Genomic DNA, 21,807 nt, shown 5'->3' with positions numbered 1-21,807 from the left:
GATCTATAAATGGAATACATATAGAGTTCATAGATTTTCATTAGTAATCACCTGAAAACAATATTGTTGTGAGTTTTATTATTTATTTATAAATTTTTACCTTAGAATGAGCTTTTTTTTATCTAGAAGCACCGCGGGTCACATTCAGTGGCGGCCGCTATGTTGAACTGCCATGTTTCTACAGTAGCCCAGAACGGACAAACCTAAACTGGCTCTCAATAAGGTCACTGTAGTTTCACCCTCACATAGAAAGGGAGGGTTTCAATCTGCAACTACACTGCTAGATGCCACTAAATCCTACACACTGGTCCTTAAATATCAGGCCTTGTTTTCAGATTTAGTATGTAGTAGTATTAGAGTATCACTGATAAATAAACAAAACCTGACTATAAATACAAACTTGCACACATTAATTGTTGGTTTTATAACCCTTTGTGTCTTCAGGAGGATATTTTGGACCACGTGTCAGACATCAGCAAATCCTGGATAAGGAAGATGTCAACGTTCACTGTGCTAAAACCCTCTGAAAGGTCAGGAATCTGATCAGTGACAGTTGCTCTTTCTTCTCTATATAAATCTTCTAAGGATAGATTTAGAGAGCAATGAAGCCACGTGACTCCTCTTGCTAATTGTGCTGAAACTCTCAGGTGTAGCCACGTTCTCTGTGGCTGGATTACTGGGCACGAGTCAGAGTATATGGAGACGCTCCCTGAGCAGGAGGTCAAAGATTCCATCACAGAGCTAATCCGCACATTCACAGGTGAGTCTCAACCTGTAGCTGTGTCCTGATCAGTAGTATGGATGAAACTGGACAGTAATATTGTTTATTACTGTTTTATTTTTTCATAAAGTAGAATTACAAACTGCTTTGCAAAGGGGAAGACACAATGTCACAATGAACAAATGCAGCATATCACATTAAAGATGTGAAAGAAATAAGGGAAAAAAGTCTGATAAAATTACATTTGAAGAAAACAATTAGGAAAGTGTTATTAATATTTAATAGTACTTCTTATACTAAATAGTGTAATTCAGAGAAATACAAGTCTCACAGTTGATGAAGAAGTGGTGGCCTTTCTTTTGGTGCCACCCTCTGGCCAAACTGTACATAATTCGACTCAATGTGAGTGAGCATTAACAGCCTTGAGGGTCAAAGTAAGTGTCTTGTTGAAAAAGCTTGGGTCCTGATAAAGAGGTGTCAGTAAGGTTGCTTTATTCTTGGTAGAGGATCTCAAGATTGTGTACATAGATAATGTAATTCATGTAATCTGTTGTTAATTAACAATTAAACCATAACATTGTTAATGTTAATGGGAAAGGGAGGGTGAAGTGATGTGCCACTAAATCCAACCTACCTTTAAGTTGGCCTGAATGAATTCTCATTAGTTCTGGTAAAATGCCTTTTATCACTACCTCACTATCCAGAACTTGTTGGGGAGCTAGTACAAGAGATTTAAAAAATGTCTTGGTCATTTGTGTTTAGGTAACGTTACCATCACACCGAGGAGAATCCTGCGCTCACAGTGGTTTCATGAGCCCTGGACGTGTGGGTCTTACTCTCACCCAGCAATAGGCTGTTCAGCCCAGGACCTGGAGAACATGATGGACCCGCTGCCTACGAAGGGATCTCACGCACAGGTACACACGAGTCTGTTTTATTAACTCACAGACACACATGTGTATACAAAGTACTTACATTATCTCTCAAAATATGACTTTGACCAAAAGTTGTCTCAGTTCTGACTTGTTTTGTGTGTTTCAGCCCCTGCAGGTGTTGTTTGCTGGTGAGGCCACTCATCCCTGCTTCTACTCAACGGTCCATGGAGCTCTTGTCACCGGGTGGAGAGAAGCTGATAGACTCATCTCTCACTACTCCTCCACCAGCCCATAAAAAAAACAGGCTGGATGCATAGAAACATTTGATGTTTTTACACCCAAATTTATAAAGTTGGTACTTCTCATCCAATGGATTTTAAAAGAGAACTGCACTGATTTTATATGTCTCTTGGGCATTACTGCAAAGTGCATGTGAAAAACATATAAAGCTTTTTGAGGCTCAAAGAGGGAGCTGCGCAAAATGTGTTCAATCGCCTCTGGGACCAGATAACGGGACATGGTTTTCAGAAGATTATGTCTTTAACTAAACCCAGAGAAGATGAGTTTGGGTCCCCTCACCTGACTATGAAGATCTTCTGTTTTGTTTGTGTTTATTTGTCATGCTCATATTGTTTGCTGGATAAATTAACAGACAAGAATCACTGTTAAGAAGTGAAAGTCAAATTGTTAATTGATTTATTTGCAGGTGTGAGCAATTTGTGGTATTGTAAGGATACATATTGTTCACTTCTGAATTTGCCATTGTCCTGATTTTTTTCCTGATTTGTCTGATTTCATGCAGTCATCCTATCAAGTGAAAGGCTAACAGCTTTGCATGTTGTCCTTTGTGTTCTTCCATTTGAGTGAACCAAGTGAACTTGAACCAGCAGCAGCACCATCTTTCTTGTTGTTTGTATTGCTGAAAGTGCCCTGGGGTCAAGTGAATAGGGGGCAATAAAAGTGTCAACCTGGCCTTATTATGGGCAGCTGAATTGAACATTTGTTTGTTAGCATGATCTGATAAGAGCTCTGCTCTAATACCTCATCTTGAGACCCCGTGTAAACGGACTCTGTTTGAAGAAAGTCCCTGCTTACAGGTTACATATTCCTGAATTAATGTGTTTAATTCAATTACCACACAGCAGGTTTTGGGCCAAGTAGTATTCCAACATATAAATAGTGTATATACGGCACATAGAGGGACCATGTAACTACTGAACACTTGGTGAGCTTGGGTTTCAACATAAATATGGAGAAGAGAGACGGCAGCCAGGTAATGTAACAGACATTGGTACAACTGACCCTTTTCGTACCATTACAAGTCATCATAATCACAGTTATACAGCATTGCAATAAGTGGTGGGCTCTCTAAGCGGCAGGGGCTTTGATGCATTTATGTTGAAACCACTAACAGCATATCTAAGGGTGAAACAGCTCCAAACCCTGGTTAAGATTAAAAATGTTTTATTATGTGACTCAGATTTAATGTGTAACTACTTGGCCTGCAACTCTGTAATAAAAAACCCACAGGGAACCATAAACTATTTAACCATTTAGAGGCTAACTCATTTTCTAGCATGTAGGACAACCAATATGGCACTGCATCAGGATTTCTCAACCTAGAGGGGTTTTCATGCACACTGGGCCACTATAGAGGGCATTTTATCATGTTTTATCTACCTCAGGGTCACCAAAGAGGCCTATTTTGCAGTGTTTTTATTTGCTGCAACTATAAAACAAACTAAATCATGAAACAGCTAAAACAAAAATTAATTAATTTTATAATTAATAATAATAATGCCATTTAAGGTATGGGGCCAGATTGTCTATGGGCTGAACAACATCCTGTGACCTTTCAACTGTGTCCTGACACATTCACAACAACATATAACGGTACCAGCCTCCACCAATCGACTTTTATTTTGAAACTCTTAACCGGAAGACATTTCTTTTTTATCCCCCCCTCAAGTAAGTAGGATAGCACAGTAGTCAGTGGTACTGTTAGATATTAGTGTAGTAAACCACCTGCAGTTTAACCCAGCTATGGCTATGAGTGTGAGCGCTAATATAGTGATAATAGGATCCGGGATATCAGGAGTAGCAGCCGCACACAGGCTCCTTAACGCCGGGTTTCAGCATGTGCGGGTACTTGAAGCGACTGCACGAAGCGGAGGACGAATAAAAACAGGCAAACTGGGTAAGCGACCAACTTCTTACAATTTTGCCAGCATGTTTTTTTTTTGTTGTTGTTGTTTTTTAGCAAATAAGAGAAAATAAATGTTTCCTGCGCAGCCTCAGAGGTCACAGGTTGTTGTTCCCTTACAGGAAGTCCGTTATCTGTCAGTGTTTATGTCTCCCTCTGGTCCATAGAGCAGGGCTGAGCTCTGACAGCTGTGTTTTATATAACTTAGTATGTGTTATCAGGCCTGGGGAGTACTTTGATTACATGTAAGAGAGTTATGTAATCAGGATACAAAAGTATTTTAGTACAGTATGCAATGCCTTCATGAAAATGGTCTATAAGCTACTAGCTGAGCAAGTTTTTCTTTAAAAATACACTAAAACACATTTTTGATGCTTAATTTTCTTTTCTTTTCTTTTCTGTTGTTTGAAATACAATAAACAGTAATCTTATTGATATTTCTTTTCTCTTGTTTCTCTTCTTTATGTGCATATTTGGTGATAAATGAATCTAAAACTAACGGGCAGTAATCGAGTTATGTTACTTTAATGTTGTGATACTTGGATTAGGTTGCTGACTGTATTTATTAACAGGTAATTGGTAAATGTATCAGATTACATTTTTAAAGTGACCCTCCCAACCCTTTGAGAAATGGGTTTCCACACTAAAACATGATGTAAGATTACAGATCCAGTTTTTATTTACATGTCTCCTGTAAATCATTTTCTGCAACTGCACAATATTTAATAATAATAATATTTTTCCTCTGTAGGTGATAATATTGTTGAGATCGGAGCAAACTGGATCCACGGACCATGCGAAGAGAACCCGGTGTTCTGTCTGGCTCAGACGTACGGGCTCCTGGATCCAGAGGCCCTCACCCCGGAGAACCAGGCCATGGACGTTGGAGGACATCCCCCCTGGGTTCCTAACTACTACACCAGTTCAGGTCAACAGACGTATTAAAAATCTGACTATTTTAAGACTGATCTGACAGATAGCTCAAAATAATACAAAGATAATATGAAAGTGTACCACAGAGTGCCCTATTGTACCTTATATGGTTGGGCCCTATTACTCTCTATTCTGGAATTAAAAGATGATTATACCACCAAAATAAAAGAGTGATTTCTGTTGGATTTTCAGGCTAAATAAATTACTATATTTTAGTTACATTCTCATTTAAATAGAAAGGAGAAACAGATGTGATTTGCCATCTTATAACACCGTGGTGGCTGCACAGATAGAGTTAATTTTTAGATAAGACTTATGTTTTGACTGCAGTCTGATATACAAGACCCAAACAAGTGAAGGGGATATTGTAGGTGTGTACTTTGTACAAATCCTCAGGCACTAACACAAATGCTTGTTTAAACTATAACTGGAAAGGCCAGTATGAAACCAGCATTTGAACCGAATATACTCAACTAAAATGAGTTACAGATATGGTTGCAAGTGCTTTTGCATTATTGCATTTATTGGAATATGTAACCAGTTTTTAGTTGGGTTATTTATTACTTACAGAAGTGTGTGACTGAAGTGATATAAGTGCTATATTTGCTGAATGTTTTTAATGAGCATGCTGTGGGTTATGTAACGTTTGCAGGTCGGAAGCTGAATGCCGAGGACATGAATCCTGCTAAGGAGATGTTTGCTGAGCTGCTGATTGAAAGTTCAAAATTTCAGAGTCAAGGAGGAGAACCCTGTGCCAGCGTGGGAGATTTCATACGGTCAGAGGTACATTTCTTTTAGTGATTAAATTAATTATATGTTAGATACCAGTATCTGAGATCAGCTGCCAGCCAGGATTGGCAAGAAAAATCAAGACTTTATTGGTGTTTGCTGTCTGGCGCAGATGCATCAACGAGCAGCAGAGAAGTGGAAAGAATCTGATGCAGCCACCAGATCTCTGCGGCTGTGTGCGATCACTAACATGTTGAAGGTGGAGTGCTGTGTTAATGGGTCTCACAGCATGGATGAGGTGGGCCTAGGGGCCTTTGGCTTATATGAGACTCTACCTGGACTGGACTGTACATTCCTAGGGTTCGTACCCCAACACTGCATACATACAGTGCAGCAACTAAAAATTACTACTATTACTTAACTACTAATTAAGTAATCAAATTCATTAAGTCATTATTTCCTACATTTACATGATTATTAATAAGTAAAAGGGGTGTCTTGCATTTGCTTGTCAGACCGGCAACCAAAGGATACCTTTTATAGTGACATAAGATAAAGATGAAGAAACCAATCTTAGTGTTTTCTCTGTTGTACCTTGCAGCTGTTCAGTTTACCTGATACATACAGTACCAAAGTACATTATCCAGTCTGTTAATGACCTGATTGTTACAGTGTGTATGTGTTGTTGACGAAGACATTTTCTTACTCGTGCAGTGGCTATGAAGGTTTAATCAAAAACTTGATGTCGGAGCTCCCCAGCGGTCTAGTGACCTACAATCAGCCTGTGCGCTGCGTCCACTGGAACAACACAGAGCAGAAACAAAACCCTGTGATCATTGAGTGTGATGCTGGGGAAAGGATCGCTGCGGATCATGTTATTGTAACAGTTCCTCTAGGTAGGATATTTTCTGTCTCAGTGCGTGAAATGTTGGGGTTGTGCTACGACAAACAAGCTCTAACTTTTATGAAACTCTTCACAACACGCACATGGAGAACACAACAGACATGACTCAGATAGCAGTTTCTTTATCTGCGCACCCACACCGCTGTTTTCACTTATTTGGGCTAATTAGACTTCAGCTCACCTTGAAGTTTGGTGAGTCTATGCGGGAATTACATGAGCTCACCAAACTTTATGGCCCAATGTAAAGATGTAATTTGTTCCACCCTATATAAAACTAATAGCCAGGTCAGTCAGATGTCTAACCAGGCAAATGAAGTGAAAACACGTGTGGATTCTCAACTTATAAAAGATACTTTAAACATTTTCTTTTCTATTTTTCATGCAATTTTAATGACTAAACTACAGTCTGAAGCATAATATCTTCCGAATTCTGTACATTAATCACAGTCAAACATAATGCATTTATCTGTGAAGCACTTTGTAACTTTATTTTTAAATATGCTATACTAATGAAGGTTGATATTATATTATTATTATTACCACAATTTTTTTTTGTCCTTTAGTACTAAAATATGTTATTTGGTTAAATGTAACTTGTTTTGGTTTGATCTGTTTCATCAGGATACCTTAAGAAGCACCATTCAGCCCTATTCCGTCCTCCTCTCCCTCTACACAAGCTGCACTCCGTCCAGAGACTGGGTTTTGGAACAAACAATAAAATATTTGTGGAGTTTGATTCACCGTGGTGGGATGCTGACTGTGAAGTCATCCATCTCCTGTGGGAAGACGAGGTAAGACGTATAGTCAATGAGTAAAGGTGTATATTTACTGTAAAATATGTGCACACACACTGGACTTAATTAAACTTTAAATAAAAACAATCTAATAAACCTGGGTTTAAATGTATATATGTATATATAGCCTATGCAAAGAGTATTTCAATTATTAAAGTATTCAAAGGAAGGCTTGTTGAAACAAGTTTGTCCCTGACCCGGTTCAAGTTGGAGTCCATGGTGGGGGGGAAACATCCCGACATCATCAATTTCCAGCTGGTTCCCTCCTGAGTTACAGAGAGAAACACTGTGTTTTACCGCTTTGTTGTCTAGCACCTCCTCTGTCTGTGTGGTGAACAACTACTTACGGGGAAACAGATGACTAGCCTAGCTGCAAGGCCTCCTTCATCTTCTCCTTGGCTTTCTACTGTCTTTGCATGGATGCAGGCGTTAAGTTGAACATGTTCTCAGGGAGTGTCTATAGTGTTCTCTTTATCCGACAAGTTGAGTCGAGCTCTCTCGCCGTCTTCTGCAGCACCAAAATTGTCATACACTTCCCTGTTATTACCGGCATCATCCAACATGGAAACTACATGAAGCTGTCACCATAGAGATAATATTAAGGGCTCTTGCCGTCAAGGCTGCCGAGTTGTAAGCTCTTTTAGTGACGGTGGACAGAGAACAGTCAGGTTTAGATAGGAGGGTGGAGGTCTAGAAACCATCAGAAACAGTGATGCAGTGACTCTTTATAATCCTCATTATAATCAAGCATGAGGTCATCAATCAGTAACCTTTTTGTCTTATTCTCAACCCACACGTGTCCCAGAAATGTGTATACCACTAGTTAGCAAACGATCTAACACAACACCTGAACTGTTTTATCTCTTTCAGGATGTCATGGTGGACAAGGTGCCAGATGTACAGAGATCGTGGATAAAGAAGCTGTTTGGGTTCACTGTGCTCAAGCCCACTGAGAGGTCGGTACTACAAACACATTATTCACGCTAAAGCTGATGCATGTCGAGCTTGTTTATGTTGTATTTAACAGAAAATAACGGGCAAATTATTGGATTAGGAAAACAGTCTTGTGTGTGGTTTAACTTTCAGGTATGGCCATGTTCTGTGTGGCTGGATTGCCGGACACGAGTCAGAGTATATGGAGACCGTGTCTGAACAGGAGGTCACGCAAAACGTCACACAACTCATCCGCAGGTTTACAGGTAAGTTTAATTAAGTCACAAGTATAGGACTACCACTCCAACCGTGGTTGTTTTAGAATGATCTCTACGAGTGCTTGTAGACTAACTGTATGTGTTTAGGGAACCCGACCATCACACCGAGGAGAATCCTACGCTCACAGTGGTTTCATGACCCCTGGACGTGCGGATCTTACAGTTACCCTGGAAAAGGCTGTTCAGTTCAGGACCTGGAGAACATGATGGAACCCCTGCCGACAAAAGGATCACAAGCACAAGTACCTACATGTTTATACTTGAACCCAAATGTGTGCAACAAGCATTCATACCAACTCACACATAATCAACTAAGTATTAAGACTCTTGTTTCCAACTATTTGGTATGTTTCAGCCCTTGCAGGTGTTGTTTGCTGGTGAAGCCACTCATCCCTGCTACTACTCAACGGTCCATGGAGCTCTTCTCACCGGGTGGAGAGAAGCTGATCGACTCATCTCTCACTACTCCTCCATCAGCCCATCTGAGCTGCACAAGTCAAAGCTTTAACAGAACAATGCTGCTATGAGATAAAGAGATTTATCAGATTTGTTGCCAAAATCTGCCACTGTTGTTTATTTAAATCAGTCACCTAAAATCTCCTTTCAGATCTTGTAACAGCACTGATTTCAGTGCATTGAAATAATGTCAACTTGGAAAGGCAATATACGCAAGTGATCAATACAGTTATATTTTCATTAAATATATAATTGATACAGCTTTAAATATTAACCGATGAAAGGTCTGTTTGTATATTTTAGTAAAGAAAAAGGAATGAACTTGAAATGTAATTACACATGTTATAAACCTGTTTACGAATCAGCTTAATATCAAATGCAGTTTCAAGAATTAATAGTGATTTTGTAACTGCACTGTCTTGATTTAAGACTTAATTCCATACAGTCTTCAACTTCCCCTGTTGGTAATCTAATTATTGATTATGGGTCATATATATCTTTAATAGATTATAAATGTATTAGTACATTATTTTAACTGTTCTTTTTTAAGTCAATTAGTGAATTAAATATTTTATAAAGTTCTAATTGTTTTATTGTTTTGATCTGTTTGTTTTTTTTATTGTTTCATTTTATAAATACATAGCCATAAAAAGAGTGTTTGGGCTGACAAACATACAATAATTATTGTTTGAATTATTAAAATTGCATGGTAAAGAATAAGTTGACAGGATTTAAAAAGTTTTGGGCAAAGTAAGAAACACATTCATGTTGGATTTTAAAAAGTAAAACCTAACATGTTAAAAATATATTAAACCTTTATAGGAACTATAGATGTCTGACTATGAACAGAACAAGGTTGATGTTGGGACAAATGCCCTTAATAGGCAAACATCTGTCTGGGTTACGTGATTGTTGTTCAACAGAAGAGTCATTAGAGCATGTAATATGAATATACCAAATATATCCAGGAGCGATATAAAGGGCAACTCAAGCAATATGGATTAGCAGAAATAATTGAATCTTGGGTCGAGGATTTATAACAGTAAATTTAAAAGAGATTAGGCGGATAAATAGTTTTTTAGTGCCAACGAAGAGCAGTGGTAGACTCAAGCAGTCTGAGGGCACTTTATCAATTTCTATCAACCACAGGCATCCAAGAGGACACTTTTAAAGCACTTTTTCAAACTGGCCAAGCACTGTAACATTAGTAGCCACCCGCCATTAAACAGTACAGAACAGACTACATTTTATAAAAGATTGTTACTTGTTTGATCTAAGGATTTTACTTTTAAAGGCAGGTATTTATACATATTCCTGCAAAAGACAGGTCCAGAGACATTTAAGTAATTCTTTGTTTGTCCTGAGGAGGGCAGTAACACGACCATTAGTGTATAAACTCCAAAAAAAAACCAAACCCACATAGAAGAAGTCTTACAGCAGGAACAAAGATGTTAGACAAGAGTTTCCAGTCGGAATGTAAACAGTGTAGCACAGCACCAACATCCCCAGTGCAGCCGGTCGGTCTAAATAAATCTTTAAATAACACAAATGAGAGCCGGACGCTGTAATATTTTAGTTTAAACCATGAAACTGTACCACACTCTCCGTAATGTCGGCAGGTTCAGGACCGTGTTCGACTTCGGGGGTCGGGAAGTGGCTCATTGGTTCCCGGGACACATGGCTAAAGGTGACAGCTTAAAGTTTCCTCCACAATATAAATGTTTATACCTTGTGAGAAGTAAGCAGTCCTGTGTGTTAGAACTGCTCACATAATAATAATAATGTGCTTTACTGTTTGTAGGACTGAAGCAGATGAAAGCCAACCTCAAGAGTGTGGACTGCATCATAGAAATCCACGATGCCAGAATATCCTTTATTTAAAAAAACTGAATTTATGTTGAAATATAGCAGAATAAATTATTAATTTAGCACTTTGTTAAACAAGTTTTATGTACAATATACACAGCAATAACACAGTCAGGTAGAATAATAGACAGATAAATCGAGAGTCACAACACAGGAGTTATAAAAGTATCCTGTAAGTTAAAACTGACAAAAAAATCACTTTAAAGCACATTTATAAAAGTGTTTTTATTTTTTTTTTAAAGATTAAACTTTCCTAGGTGCTATGATGTTGTATAAGCCCTGACAGCTGAAAAAAACAACAACCAAAAACTTTAACCTCTGAGATTAAATCTTCACATTGGTACAATTATAAGGAAAACACTTGAAGGATTTGTCAGTAATAGTTTTAAGTAAATTCTAAAAGTTATTCAAAGATCAGTGAGGATGTATGGCGATTCTGGTTGACGTAAAGGATAAAGCTGGCGCGAATGGGAGCAACTACCAGTGCTGTTCCAGGAGAACTCCAGACTGTGGTTATAAGTCTTTGCGGATTTCTTTTTTTTTTTTTTTTTTTGATAATTTGAAGTTGTATTGAGTTTTATAACAAGAATATCCAACAACAGAAAGAAAAGACAAAACAGAAACAGGCAGGAAACCAACAGACATTGGTATAAGGAAGGTGAATATTTGCTTACATTAATTCGGTTTCATAGCTACTGTGCAAAACTATCATACTGTTTTCATGTTTGGTTTTTCCTCCTGGACATATACCCACTAAAGCTGCACCTTTTTTCCTTAACCATATTATTTTTCCAGTTCAGTCTTCCACAAGCAACTATTTCCATTGTTTGTTCCCTCCACATTTTCAGTGTAGGAGTTTGAGGCTCTTTCCAACATCTGTTATTTAAGTTTTGTGCTTAAATATTTCATGTTTTTAAGTTATTGTGTTAAAGAAAATCACCACTCTGCACATCTGTGGCCAGGTAGTAGCATATAAAAGCATTGCACAGAGTCTAGTAGGAGTTTAACAGTGGTTGCAGTGGGTCATTTTTACCCTGTGAATTCCAGGCAGGTTAATGTGACCATGCTGCTGTTCACTACAGAAAATGAGTTTCTTTAACACAAAGCACATCCCCTTCTCTGGAAGAAACCCTGTGTTTCAGGAAAATCTAGATGTCAAACCTCATCTGCTAATTCTCAACAAGATGGACCTTGCTGATTTGTCCAGCAAGCAGGTGAGAAGTCTTGCTGCTATTTTAGCGTTTACATATCCTCGGCATTTTAAAATCATTAACACAAAATCTTTACATTCGCTCTACAGAGAATCCTAACGACACTACAAAATAATGGCGTGAGGAATGTCATCTTCACCGACTGCTTAAAGCAGAGAGATGACAATATCAAAGAGGTGAAGGAGAACTTCTCTGGATACTAAACATTTGACTGTTTGCAGAAGTTTGTCCTCAGCTAATATGAAATAAAAATTATGAGCATGAATGTGGAAATTATTCCTGTTTATTTTCCTGTAGTTGGTGCCGATGGTGGTGGACATTATTGGGAAAGAGCCACGCTTCAACAGATATGAGGTAAGCTTACTCCGGGCAATTTAATAATATATTTTAGCTAATTTCTACTTTGAGAAAAGTCAGTTAAACATGAAAGCCCAGTAGACATTTTACAGCTGTTCTCACTGTTTCTGAGCAGCATTAAACATATTTTCTTGTTTCTCATTTCCCAAATTATACATATTCACAAAAATAACAAGTCTTACCTTCAAAGAGATATAAACAATCCTTATAAAGTAACACAACCTTTCTCTCCTCAACTGATCTTTATTTAAACGTTCAGATGGCCCCACCCAATTTTTCTCACAATTTAAATGTTAAAGGTATAAACCAATATATTGGCTGTACTCTAACCTTGTCATGTAAATCTTTCAGAACAGGAATTATTGCCTGATGGTGATCGGAGTGCCCAATGTAGGGAAGTCGTCTCTTATTAACTCATTAAGGAGAACAAATTTGAAAAAAGGTATGTATAATTAAGTAGTTGTTGGATTCATTAGGCTAGTTCAAGATCATTTTCACCTTCAGTAATAAATGTTGTTATTACAGGTCGTGCATCTCGAGTAGGTGGGGAGCCAGGTATAACTAAAGCCGTTCTGACTAAAATTCAGGTGGGTATTGAGGACATTTGTGTATGTGTGTGTGTTCATGGGTTCATTGCACCTCTGTACATTATTTTAAACTGTCTTTGTCATCAGGTGTGTGAGCGACCCATAATGCATCTGTTGGACACACCAGGAGTCTTGCCTCCAAAGATTGAGAGTGTTGAAACGGGCATGAAGCTGGCTTTATGTGGTGAGCAGAACAGGGTATTTTCATTCAGGAAACCATGTGGACACTTGGTTGTACTGCAGTCAGAGGAATTGTTGTCACATTTGTCCCTATAAGAGGTTTTTCCAATGTGCTCAACACATATTTTGATTTTTTTTTTCTTTTTCCAGGAAGTATTCTGGACCATTTAGTGGGTGAAGACATTATTGCTGACTACTTACTGTATTCTCTGAACAGGACAGGAAAGTTCAGGTGTGAACTTTCTCCCTAAATTCTGACTGAGTCAACGTTAATATGATGAGTGCACTCCTTTACTGTGATTGTTTACTGTATGTGTGTGTTTATGTGCAGTTATGTAGAGAAATATGACCTTCAAGAGCCAAGTGACGATATCCAGAATGTCCTCAAACGCATTGCTGTAAAACTTGGAAAGACTCAACGGGTCAAAGCCATCACTGGAGTGGGTAAGAAGATGCTAATCCTACAGATGCTCATGCTACATACAGTATTATTGACTAGCTAACTCTAAATTGATTTAAAGAAAGATTGATACCACTCCCATGTCTGTACAGTGAATATGAAGCTACAGCCAGCAGCGGGTTAGCTTAGCTTAGCATAAATACTGGAAACAGGGGGAAACAGCTAGCCTTGCTCTGTCCAAAGTTAATAAAATCCACCCACCAGCACTTCTAAAGCTCACTGAGCCACTGGGCAACCCACTCCAGTCTGTTGCTGCTCAGATTCTCTCTGCTCCGGTGATAACCATATTTTAAAGCAGATGGTGGTACAACCTCTTCTACTGCTGTCCACTGTGGTTGACTCTTGGGCTGACAGCGCTGTCAGCAGCTCGGCAGTAGAGACACTCTGTGGTGCACTTTTGCTTTCTCTGACTGTGTGGAAATCAGATGTTTTCATATCACAGATGCTGAAGACATTAAAATATGAGGGGGCCTAAAACATGACACTCGTGTAGCCACGTTTCCACCGCTGGAGTTGCTGATAGGAGCTTAGTGTGGCGCTGAACTGAGACAAAGGAACAAATAGTCGAATCAAAACCACAATTTTTGGTTCAATCGTAATTTTTAAACTTTTATTTTTGTACAGATTACAGATACAGAATTAGTGAGCTTTAGAGGTACTGATAGGTGAATTTTGTTCCTTCTGGACAAAGCAATGCTAGCTGTTTTACGCTGTTTCCAGTGTTTTAGCTAAGCTAAAAGGCTGCTAACGCTAGCTTTATATTTACCTGATGACATGAATCTTCTCATCTAACTCACGGCAAGAAAGCGAATAAGCACGTTTCCCAAAATATCAAAACATTTATTTAAAGATGCTTGCCATTATAACCAGATATGTGACTAGATTGGCTTTTTCAAGTCAAGTCAAGCCAGATTTTATGTATATAGCCCAAAAATTTACAGTTTGCCTCAGGGGGCTTTACAATCTGTACAATATTTAACACCTTCTATCTTCACACCTTCGAAAAAATGGAAGAAACCTCAGGAAGAGCCACAGAGGACATATCCCTCTTCCAGGACAGATGTCAAAATCACCTTATATGACAGAATTTCTGATACACAAAGATTATAAAATATATATGAAGAACATAGAAGAGGACTAATAAATTCAGGTGTCGCCAAGTGAGTCATACCACCTCCTCTCCACCTTTTATAACATGAGAACAGAAATTATAAAATGGAAGGCTGGAAACAAGATGTTTAGCAGTTTTGCAGTGTTACCACGAAATACTATATTATCCAGAATACTAAAGAACGGTGTTTTCCACGTTGAACCACTTTATGCAGGGTGAAATCCACAATAGTGTTTGTTGAAATATGTGCACTCTCACTCCAGTTTGACAGTGTGATCACCATCTAAAAGACTAATGAAAATGTTTGTTCCTCATCTCCCTCAGGGAACATTACCGTCACTGTCCCCAACTACACCGCAGCGGCTTACGATTTCATAAGAGCCTTCAGGAAAGGAGAGCTGGGACAAGTGATGCTGGACTGACCTGAGCCATTTCAAAGAAAACAACCAGAGACTGTTTCTGGGTTTCTCCAGTTTACCCTCAACCTGGGAGGATTTATATTTAACCACAGAAGTGTTTCCAAGAGAGCATAGTCAGTCTCCGTCCTCAAGCCTTTGACATTTTGGGGACATGAAGGAGTTTCTGTTGGATGATGTAAAAAGGCACCAAAGCACTGTATCCTTTTTGTAAATAAAAGAATTTAACTTGATTCAGGTGCAAGTGTTTTTCTCAGCTTTGCTTTTATAATACATGAGACCAATAACTGACACGGTGTAAACATGATGTTTATTAGCATAAAGACAGTGATAACAAACTATTTATTATGTACATAAGTGTTGTAGCATATAATAGAGTGCACTTATAGATATGGAACAGTCTGTTGCTCCTGAGTGTCTACTGCAGGTAAAAAGCTCTTTTGGGATGACTAACAGACAAACCTTCTGAGACACAAGTAACAGTGAGAGCAGCAGTAGTTTGATTTCTAGCGTCCCTCCCAGCCGTGACATGGTTCGTGCACAGGTCTGAGAATTAAATTAGCTCAATCTCGGGTGTTACAAAAGGGAATGTTTTGCACAGATTGCGGAAAATGCAGTTTAGCTTTCCCAATACAGAATGCACTCGTTTGCATCATTCGGATCACTGAGCAAGATCCTTAAAGCCAGTCTTGTAATTAAGTTCAGCACAAAGAATGGAGTAAAAAGAGATTTGACTTATTTTTCTTCTAAAAGTTAAAAGTCCAATTGAAGAATTACAAAATAATGTGGCAGTTTTCATTTCATGGGCAGAAAGTGCTGCTTGGTGCTTTTATTCTTTTAATTAGAGAACTTTATAGAACAACTGGTCACCTGTACTTCACTGTTATAAACTTCAGGGTTCATATTTAGAGTCTACCAATAACATACAAATAATCTACTAAAGTTGTACTGAGCAGTCATTCACTTTGCATCTTTTGTGCATATTATGAAAATAAAGATTTTTAAGATACAACTGGGTTTGGCACTACAGTTAAAACTGGCCACTCTTATGAGGGCTATTGGGATTTATCTTCAATTGGACATAAGAATCTACCTTTAGAGAAACTAATTCTGATTATTCTTGAGTTCAGCTCCAGTTTCGGTCACACAGACAGACATGTAGATTTGATAAAGGTGCACTCTTTGAGAGACGAAACGTCACATTGAATACTGTGCTGGTAATGTACATTTGTCCATTGGTATAGATAGAGGATTATATGTGTAAAAACATACAGTACAGGGTTTTTTTTTTGTGATTGTTATGTCCTTCCGCCACGGTGTTGCACCTCTAACCGATCTCTCCAGTGAAGGTTCCCGCCAGTTCTGCATATTATAGTCAGATCCAGGGCAGAAGCTTGATCCTAGACCGAATTAGGGATTTATTCTGAAAAAATAACTTAGAACATCTACAGTATACTGTCCAGTAAGAGTCCATATTTGGGGGAAAACGTTGCAATAATGATAGAAACCAGTTGAGAGAGAGAAGATCCATTTTGAGTCGAGCCTGACATTAGTGCATCAAAGTAATTGGTCCTGTTGTAGTAATCCAGCTCTTCGTCTGAGCTGTCGGCTTTGCTGCGGCGGTAGGCAGAAGCATACCATTTATCCGCTGTTAGTGCCACCGCTGCCCCTGCTGCTGCTGCACTTGCCACCCTAACAGGGGACGACCGCCCTGCCACCCTGAGGCGAGAGCGGGTCCCACCATAGGCGCCTCCTCCCCGGTAACTCCCCGCTGTGGAGCTGCGGGAGTGGGAGCCCCGAGAGGAGCCCCGGGACCCTCCACGACCGCCCTTGGACAGCACAGGCTCACACAGGAAAGCAGAGAGCAGGAGGCAAGTCCAGCATGTTGCAACCACCTGGTTCATTCCTGACATCTGTGCAGGAAGAGGACATAATGGAGAAGCAAATTTTCAGGCCTCACTATAGTGGTTATGCTGCACCTTTAATGTGTGAAATGGAGAAATGATCCATCTATCTTGAGTTTGGAGTTAAAAAACAAAGAATTTATTTGATTTTGGGTGGAAGAATGCTTCCTATTCACTGAACAATTCTGTATAAAATTGAGATTATCACCCTAAACTGATGTGACATAATATGCTCTCCACAGAACTGGAGAACACAGATTATACGACTGATCAACAACTGAGAGATATCCTTGTGGAGTTCAGTGTTGTCGAATACAGTCTCTACATGAAGACACATTTCTGTGTTGCAGATTGCCCCTCTACATTAAAGTAGGTCACTGTAAAAACAAATGTGCTCACAGGAGCTTCTGGCTTTTCAGCGTTCATATACATTAAATATTATTCCGTCAATGGATGAGTATGAAAATACATCAAAAGATTTCATGTTCTTTTTAGTAATAGGCCATAATTTTAAATGCATTATAGAGATCTAGCAGGTAGCTGGGCCATTAGGTATAAATGTATAAATGTTTCCATTATTGCACGAACGATACCGGTATGTTATCATGTACAACGCAAATGCATGCATGCATGATGCTCATCTCATTGTATTGTTATAAATTAGCCTGAACGCTACACTGTATTATAGCCTGAAGGAATCACACGACCATTTAAACAGAAACACATTGTATGCATTCACACCCACGTTAACCAGTGTGCCCTAATGGTTGGTGCTCACCTTTTTCCCTTGTGTTTTTATCCTTGGTTAGGTTTTGGCACTCGGAGGAAAGATGAAAGGTAATTGTCACGGACGATGGAGGCTCGTTCACGCAGAAGACAGCGGGGACGCGCAGCGCGCTCACACATGAGCATCAAATACTGTCAAAAGCTTATTATATTATTATTTTGGATTAAGTTCCTTTCACGTCTATTTTATGTATTGTATTAACTGATGTATTAATCACACTCCTGTTTTTATAAGGTAACCAGGTTAATTTAATGATGATGATGATACAAATATTTACAAGGTTGTTATATGTTATATATATATATATTTTTTTTTTTAAAGGAGACCTCCTGTTGATGAACATCCCTTCATGTAATCCTTTTGTGAACATGTTTACTTTAGGATTTTGTGATTATTGTCTGTTTTACTAAATATCTGTTTATCTTTTCAAATTAAAACTAAAAATCATGAGATAAATATTGAACACTACATTGAATTATATACACTTTGTCAATATTACCAGGATTCATATTGGATAAATGTAAGGTAGCCTAATATAATAATTACAATTCACAACTATAATGTTATTTCTATATAATTAATTCAATAGATTTTCTTTTCTAGGATAAAACATAAAAAAAAAAACAATAAATGAAGGAAAGGAATGAGGAATACTAACACAGTATATGAATAAAGTGTAGAGTAATTACACTCCGCAGTCACAAGGTGGAGGTAACTCGAGTTTATGCTCACGCCACCGCATTAAAAAAACACCAACGAAGAATCATACTCAAGCGGAAAGGGCTTTTATTTTGGGGCAAGTTCATTGACAACAATCTGCCCTCGTCGCTGTCATGGCTTTCCTCTGCAGAAGTGCTGCTTCGCTCCTGAAGACCTCCAGAGCAGCTCCGGCCCTCCTGTCCGCCGCCCGCCTCTACAGCTCAGGTGTGTGGCTCCGTTTATTGTAGCTACACCTTATTTATATATCTAAATGTTAATATATACTCTGTTAATGTAGCTACAGCAGCAGCAACAACAACTGCCCCCTGCCACAATGTCAAGAAACCTGCGTCACTCATTGTGTGAAGCAGCTGAGTTAGTTTGAACATTTTATTATTCATATGTGTTGAATAAATAGTGTCATTTGTGCCACAAACGTGTTTGTGTGCTGGATTTAATGCGAGATAAAGTCGTAACGTGTTGACATATGGACCAGTCCTGTTTAAAGGGATATTCCACCCTAAAATAGACTATTTCTTATATTACAGATATTATTGCAGGGGCAGTTTTAGAGGGGTGTAATGGGGTTGCTGCCACCCCAGTTTGGTGTATACTGTTTTAAAAAACAGGAATTAATTTAAGGATATGTTAAGGTCACATTTAAGACTACTTGATAGGCTTAAGTTTAATGAAAACATACATATTTGGAAAACATGTTTAAAGCTTTAGTAGACAAAATATGTACTTATAAACTATATTAACACCCTAATCCAGAGAGAAAGAGAAAGAGGGAGAGAAAAGCTCAAAGCTGCCTGTGCACATGTAAGAGGAGAGGGGAGCAGACCCCGGTGCTGTCGGCCTGGCAGAAGAGCTTTTGCAGCTGGCATGGGAATTAACCATATTTGAATATATATGCTCAATTTTGTGTGTGTAAGCACGTGTGTGTGATGTTGTGTAGAGCTCGTGCATTTGCCATCTCAAATATTTCTAATCTGAACACCTAACAGTTAAAACGATACAGTTTATATTCCATAATGCATAAATGTAATGATTTCATTTGTAATCATACCTTTCTCTACTGTCCCAGACACTCTGTCTTTGTGTCCCAGATGTCATTTTTATTGTCCCTGGGTCAACGGGGTGTTTTTATTTTCGAGCTCAGAGATCAAAGCTGTACAAGCACCAACTACGAGTCTTTGTTCTGTAACTTTGCTCCACCAGTTGTATCAGGGGCCTCTAAAGCCTCCTTAAGGCCTTGACACAAGGCTTTTAGAGTTGATGTTACACTTCTTCTTTAATGATTAACCCGGACTTCACTTTGCCTTATGATAATTAGTGTTTCTGTTATGAGGAGAAGTCGTGTCAACTCAGACCACTTTGGTGACCCATCACCTGGTTGAAAGACTACACTCCTCCCAGGACTATATGTAATATAAGGTGAATCTAGTTTCCTCAAAAGGTATTAAAGAGGCTTCAAAAGTCCCAATAGTTTTCTCTTGCTTGCTCTAGGCAGTAACATAGTTATACAAGTTATACACAATTTTTTTTATCCGATTGCAGGCTGTTGGGGGTCGTTACACACTTATAAAGTGGCACTTTCCCTGCTGCTAGTTAACTTAAATACATCAATCATTTTTATGGGTTAATCCATCCTCTGCTGTTTAATTGGTTCCAGGTTGGTTAATCTAATTAATTGTGTGATTAGCTATTATTATATATTGCTGGGAATTACAGATTTGATATAATAATAAGTCATTTTAGGCCGTGTTTTACGTCATTCTTTAATATTTTGGCCAATATGACAGTGAAACAGGTATTAAATTCTGTGTGGTATGAACAAGGTCTGAAATAACCCCTTCAGAAACCATTGATACACTTAAGTGCACAAGAGTCTCACCTGACCTGTTGGTTTTCTCTTCTTCATGCAGGCGGTCAGTATGAATATATTCTGGTGGAAAAGCGAGGTGACAAGAGTAACGTAGGTTTCATCCAGTTGAACCGGCCTAAGGCTCTCAATGCTTTGTGTGACGGGCTGATGAAGGAGGTGGGACGAGCCCTGGATGACTTTGAAACTGACAGTGAAGTCGGAGCTATAGTCATCACCGGCAGTGACAGAGCTTTTGCTGGTGAGGGAATCCAAGTGTGTGTTTTCTGTGCTTGTTTCTGTGTTTTTTTCCTCCTGTGAGGAGCAGAGAATGTACAATAAGCTCGATTATATCAGTGTTGAGCTCAGCTTTTGTGTTTTTCAGCCGGAGCGGACATTAAAGAGATGCAGAATCGAACCTTCCAGGAGTGTTACGGTGGAAACTTCCTGGCTCACTGGAACAGAGTGTCCACAGTGAAGAAGCCTGTGATTGCAGCTGTCAATGGATTTGCTGTGAGTGTCTTTTTTTGTTATTTATATAAAGGTATGTGGTGGGGTTTCCAACAGATAAAAGAAAACAATATACAAACATTACATAAGATTAGGAGAAAATTAATATGGAAATTAGTTGCAAATATTAAAAGAAAGGTTCACTCATGAGTAATTAAGCTAATGAGCAGGTACAGTATACAAAGTAATGATGAACTATTTCTGCTTTAAGGACCAGGTTGTCCTCCCTCTCTTATCTCCCACTTTTTCCCCCTCCCTCCATTGGCTAAATCCTTAAACTTAAAGTATCTAATTTCAGGTCCAGGACTTCAGTTATACAGCAGCATTTATCTGTATAATACCCCAACTGAAATTCAGTGCAGTTAAATCTAAACAAACATATTTTCCTCTGATTTAAAATGTATTAGTTGTGTATTCTGGTTGCGCTTGCACATATCCTGTATGGTCAAAGTATAAGGAAGCATAGACTTATCTAAAATATCATTATATGCTGTAGCTTTAGGTTTGTCCTTAATTGAAACTAAAGGGCCTAATGCAAACAGTTCTAAACCTTTTGACCATATAGTGTAGCTTTTAACACTGTATACCCAGTGTGTGATCAGTTCAAGGAACCTTTAATGTGCTTCCTTGTGCTGTTTGTGTGTTTCATGCTGTACGTTGTGCTGTTTCAGCTTGGTGGAGGCTGTGAGCTGGCGATGATGTGCGACATCATCTATGCCGGCGAGAAGGCGCAGTTCGGCCAACCAGAGATCCTGTTGGGGACCATTCCTGGTAAAGACTCATTTATATCTACTTTCCTTCCTGTACAAACTTCTCTTCCTTATTCTAAGATTACCAGATTCTTGCTGTGGGTGCAGCTGTTCATGACTTCTGTCTACCTGCAGGGGCGGGTGGCACCCAGCGGCTGACCCGTGCGGTGGGAAAATCCCTGGCTATGGAGATGGTTCTTACAGGGGACAGAATAAATGCACAAGAAGCCAAACAATCAGGTAACAGGGGTGTTAGAAAGGACTCCTACACTAGTCCAGT

At 38.9% G+C, this 21,807-nt stretch overlaps 5 protein-coding genes across 6 annotated transcripts in view; 4 read left to right on the top strand and 1 right to left on the bottom strand.

The window, feature by feature from the left end:
* Nucleotides 1-2,582, top strand: part of LOC118329758 (peroxisomal N(1)-acetyl-spermine/spermidine oxidase-like) — a gene marked incomplete at its 5' end in the record, with an annotated part of 6,079 nt that extends 3,497 nt beyond the window's left edge. The window contains 4 exon segments of the mRNA XM_035664039.1: nucleotides 445-530; nucleotides 648-760; nucleotides 1,484-1,638; nucleotides 1,763-2,582. Of these exon segments, the coding sequence (XP_035519932.1) occupies nucleotides 445-530; nucleotides 648-760; nucleotides 1,484-1,638; nucleotides 1,763-1,891 (483 nt within the window). The 3' untranslated portion in view covers nucleotides 1,892-2,582.
* A 955-nt stretch (nucleotides 2,583-3,537) lies between these two features.
* Nucleotides 3,538-9,411, top strand: LOC118329715 (peroxisomal N(1)-acetyl-spermine/spermidine oxidase-like). The gene is made up of 10 exons (XM_035663975.1): nucleotides 3,538-3,793; nucleotides 4,551-4,727; nucleotides 5,385-5,515; nucleotides 5,634-5,821; nucleotides 6,176-6,357; nucleotides 6,987-7,156; nucleotides 8,030-8,115; nucleotides 8,246-8,358; nucleotides 8,458-8,612; nucleotides 8,726-9,411. The coding sequence occupies exons 1-10, from the start codon at nucleotides 3,640-3,642 to the stop codon at nucleotides 8,876-8,878; spliced, it is 1,509 nt and encodes a 502-aa protein (XP_035519868.1). The 5' UTR covers nucleotides 3,538-3,639; the 3' UTR covers nucleotides 8,879-9,411.
* Nucleotides 9,412-10,276: 865 nt separating this feature from the next.
* On the top strand, nucleotides 10,277-15,247 carry mtg1 (mitochondrial ribosome-associated GTPase 1). 2 transcript variants are annotated; one of them, XM_035664178.1, is made up of 12 exons: nucleotides 10,281-10,343; nucleotides 10,446-10,513; nucleotides 10,628-10,692; nucleotides 11,802-11,906; nucleotides 11,993-12,079; nucleotides 12,201-12,257; nucleotides 12,612-12,702; nucleotides 12,786-12,847; nucleotides 12,935-13,031; nucleotides 13,178-13,259; nucleotides 13,359-13,471; nucleotides 14,923-15,247. In XM_035664178.1, the coding sequence occupies exons 2-12, from the start codon at nucleotides 10,504-10,506 to the stop codon at nucleotides 15,018-15,020; spliced, it is 867 nt and encodes a 288-aa protein (XP_035520071.1). In that variant the 5' UTR covers nucleotides 10,281-10,343; nucleotides 10,446-10,503; the 3' UTR covers nucleotides 15,021-15,247. The 2 variants fall into 2 exon arrangements, with proteins under 2 accessions (XP_035520070.1, XP_035520071.1); XM_035664177.1 differs by having other exon boundaries at nucleotides 10,277-10,513.
* Nucleotides 15,248-16,459: 1,212 nt separating this feature from the next.
* sprn (shadow of prion protein) lies at nucleotides 16,460-17,782 on the bottom strand. The gene is made up of 2 exons (XM_035664179.1): nucleotides 17,697-17,782; nucleotides 16,460-16,927 (listed from the first exon to the last, which is right to left on the bottom strand). The coding sequence occupies exon 2, from the start codon at nucleotides 16,925-16,927 to the stop codon at nucleotides 16,460-16,462; it is 468 nt and encodes a 155-aa protein (XP_035520072.1). The 5' UTR covers nucleotides 17,697-17,782.
* A 689-nt stretch (nucleotides 17,783-18,471) lies between these two features.
* echs1 (enoyl CoA hydratase, short chain, 1, mitochondrial) overlaps nucleotides 18,472-21,807 on the top strand; it is a 5,510-nt gene continuing 2,174 nt past the window's right edge. Inside the window, exons 1-5 of the mRNA XM_035663919.1 lie at nucleotides 18,472-18,629; nucleotides 20,333-20,530; nucleotides 20,654-20,781; nucleotides 21,450-21,549; nucleotides 21,663-21,767. Of these exons, the coding sequence (XP_035519812.1) occupies nucleotides 18,539-18,629; nucleotides 20,333-20,530; nucleotides 20,654-20,781; nucleotides 21,450-21,549; nucleotides 21,663-21,767 (622 nt within the window). The 5' untranslated portion in view covers nucleotides 18,472-18,538. The remainder of the gene's footprint in view (nucleotides 18,630-20,332; nucleotides 20,531-20,653; nucleotides 20,782-21,449; nucleotides 21,550-21,662; nucleotides 21,768-21,807) is intronic.

The sequence above is a fragment of the Morone saxatilis genome, unplaced genomic scaffold (genome assembly GCF_004916995.1).
Source record: "Morone saxatilis isolate NCDOM2014 unplaced genomic scaffold, NCSU_SB_2.0 Contig19, whole genome shotgun sequence".
Taxonomy (NCBI): Eukaryota; Metazoa; Chordata; class Actinopteri; family Moronidae; genus Morone; species Morone saxatilis.
This window is presented reverse-complemented; position numbering and strand designations above follow the sequence as displayed.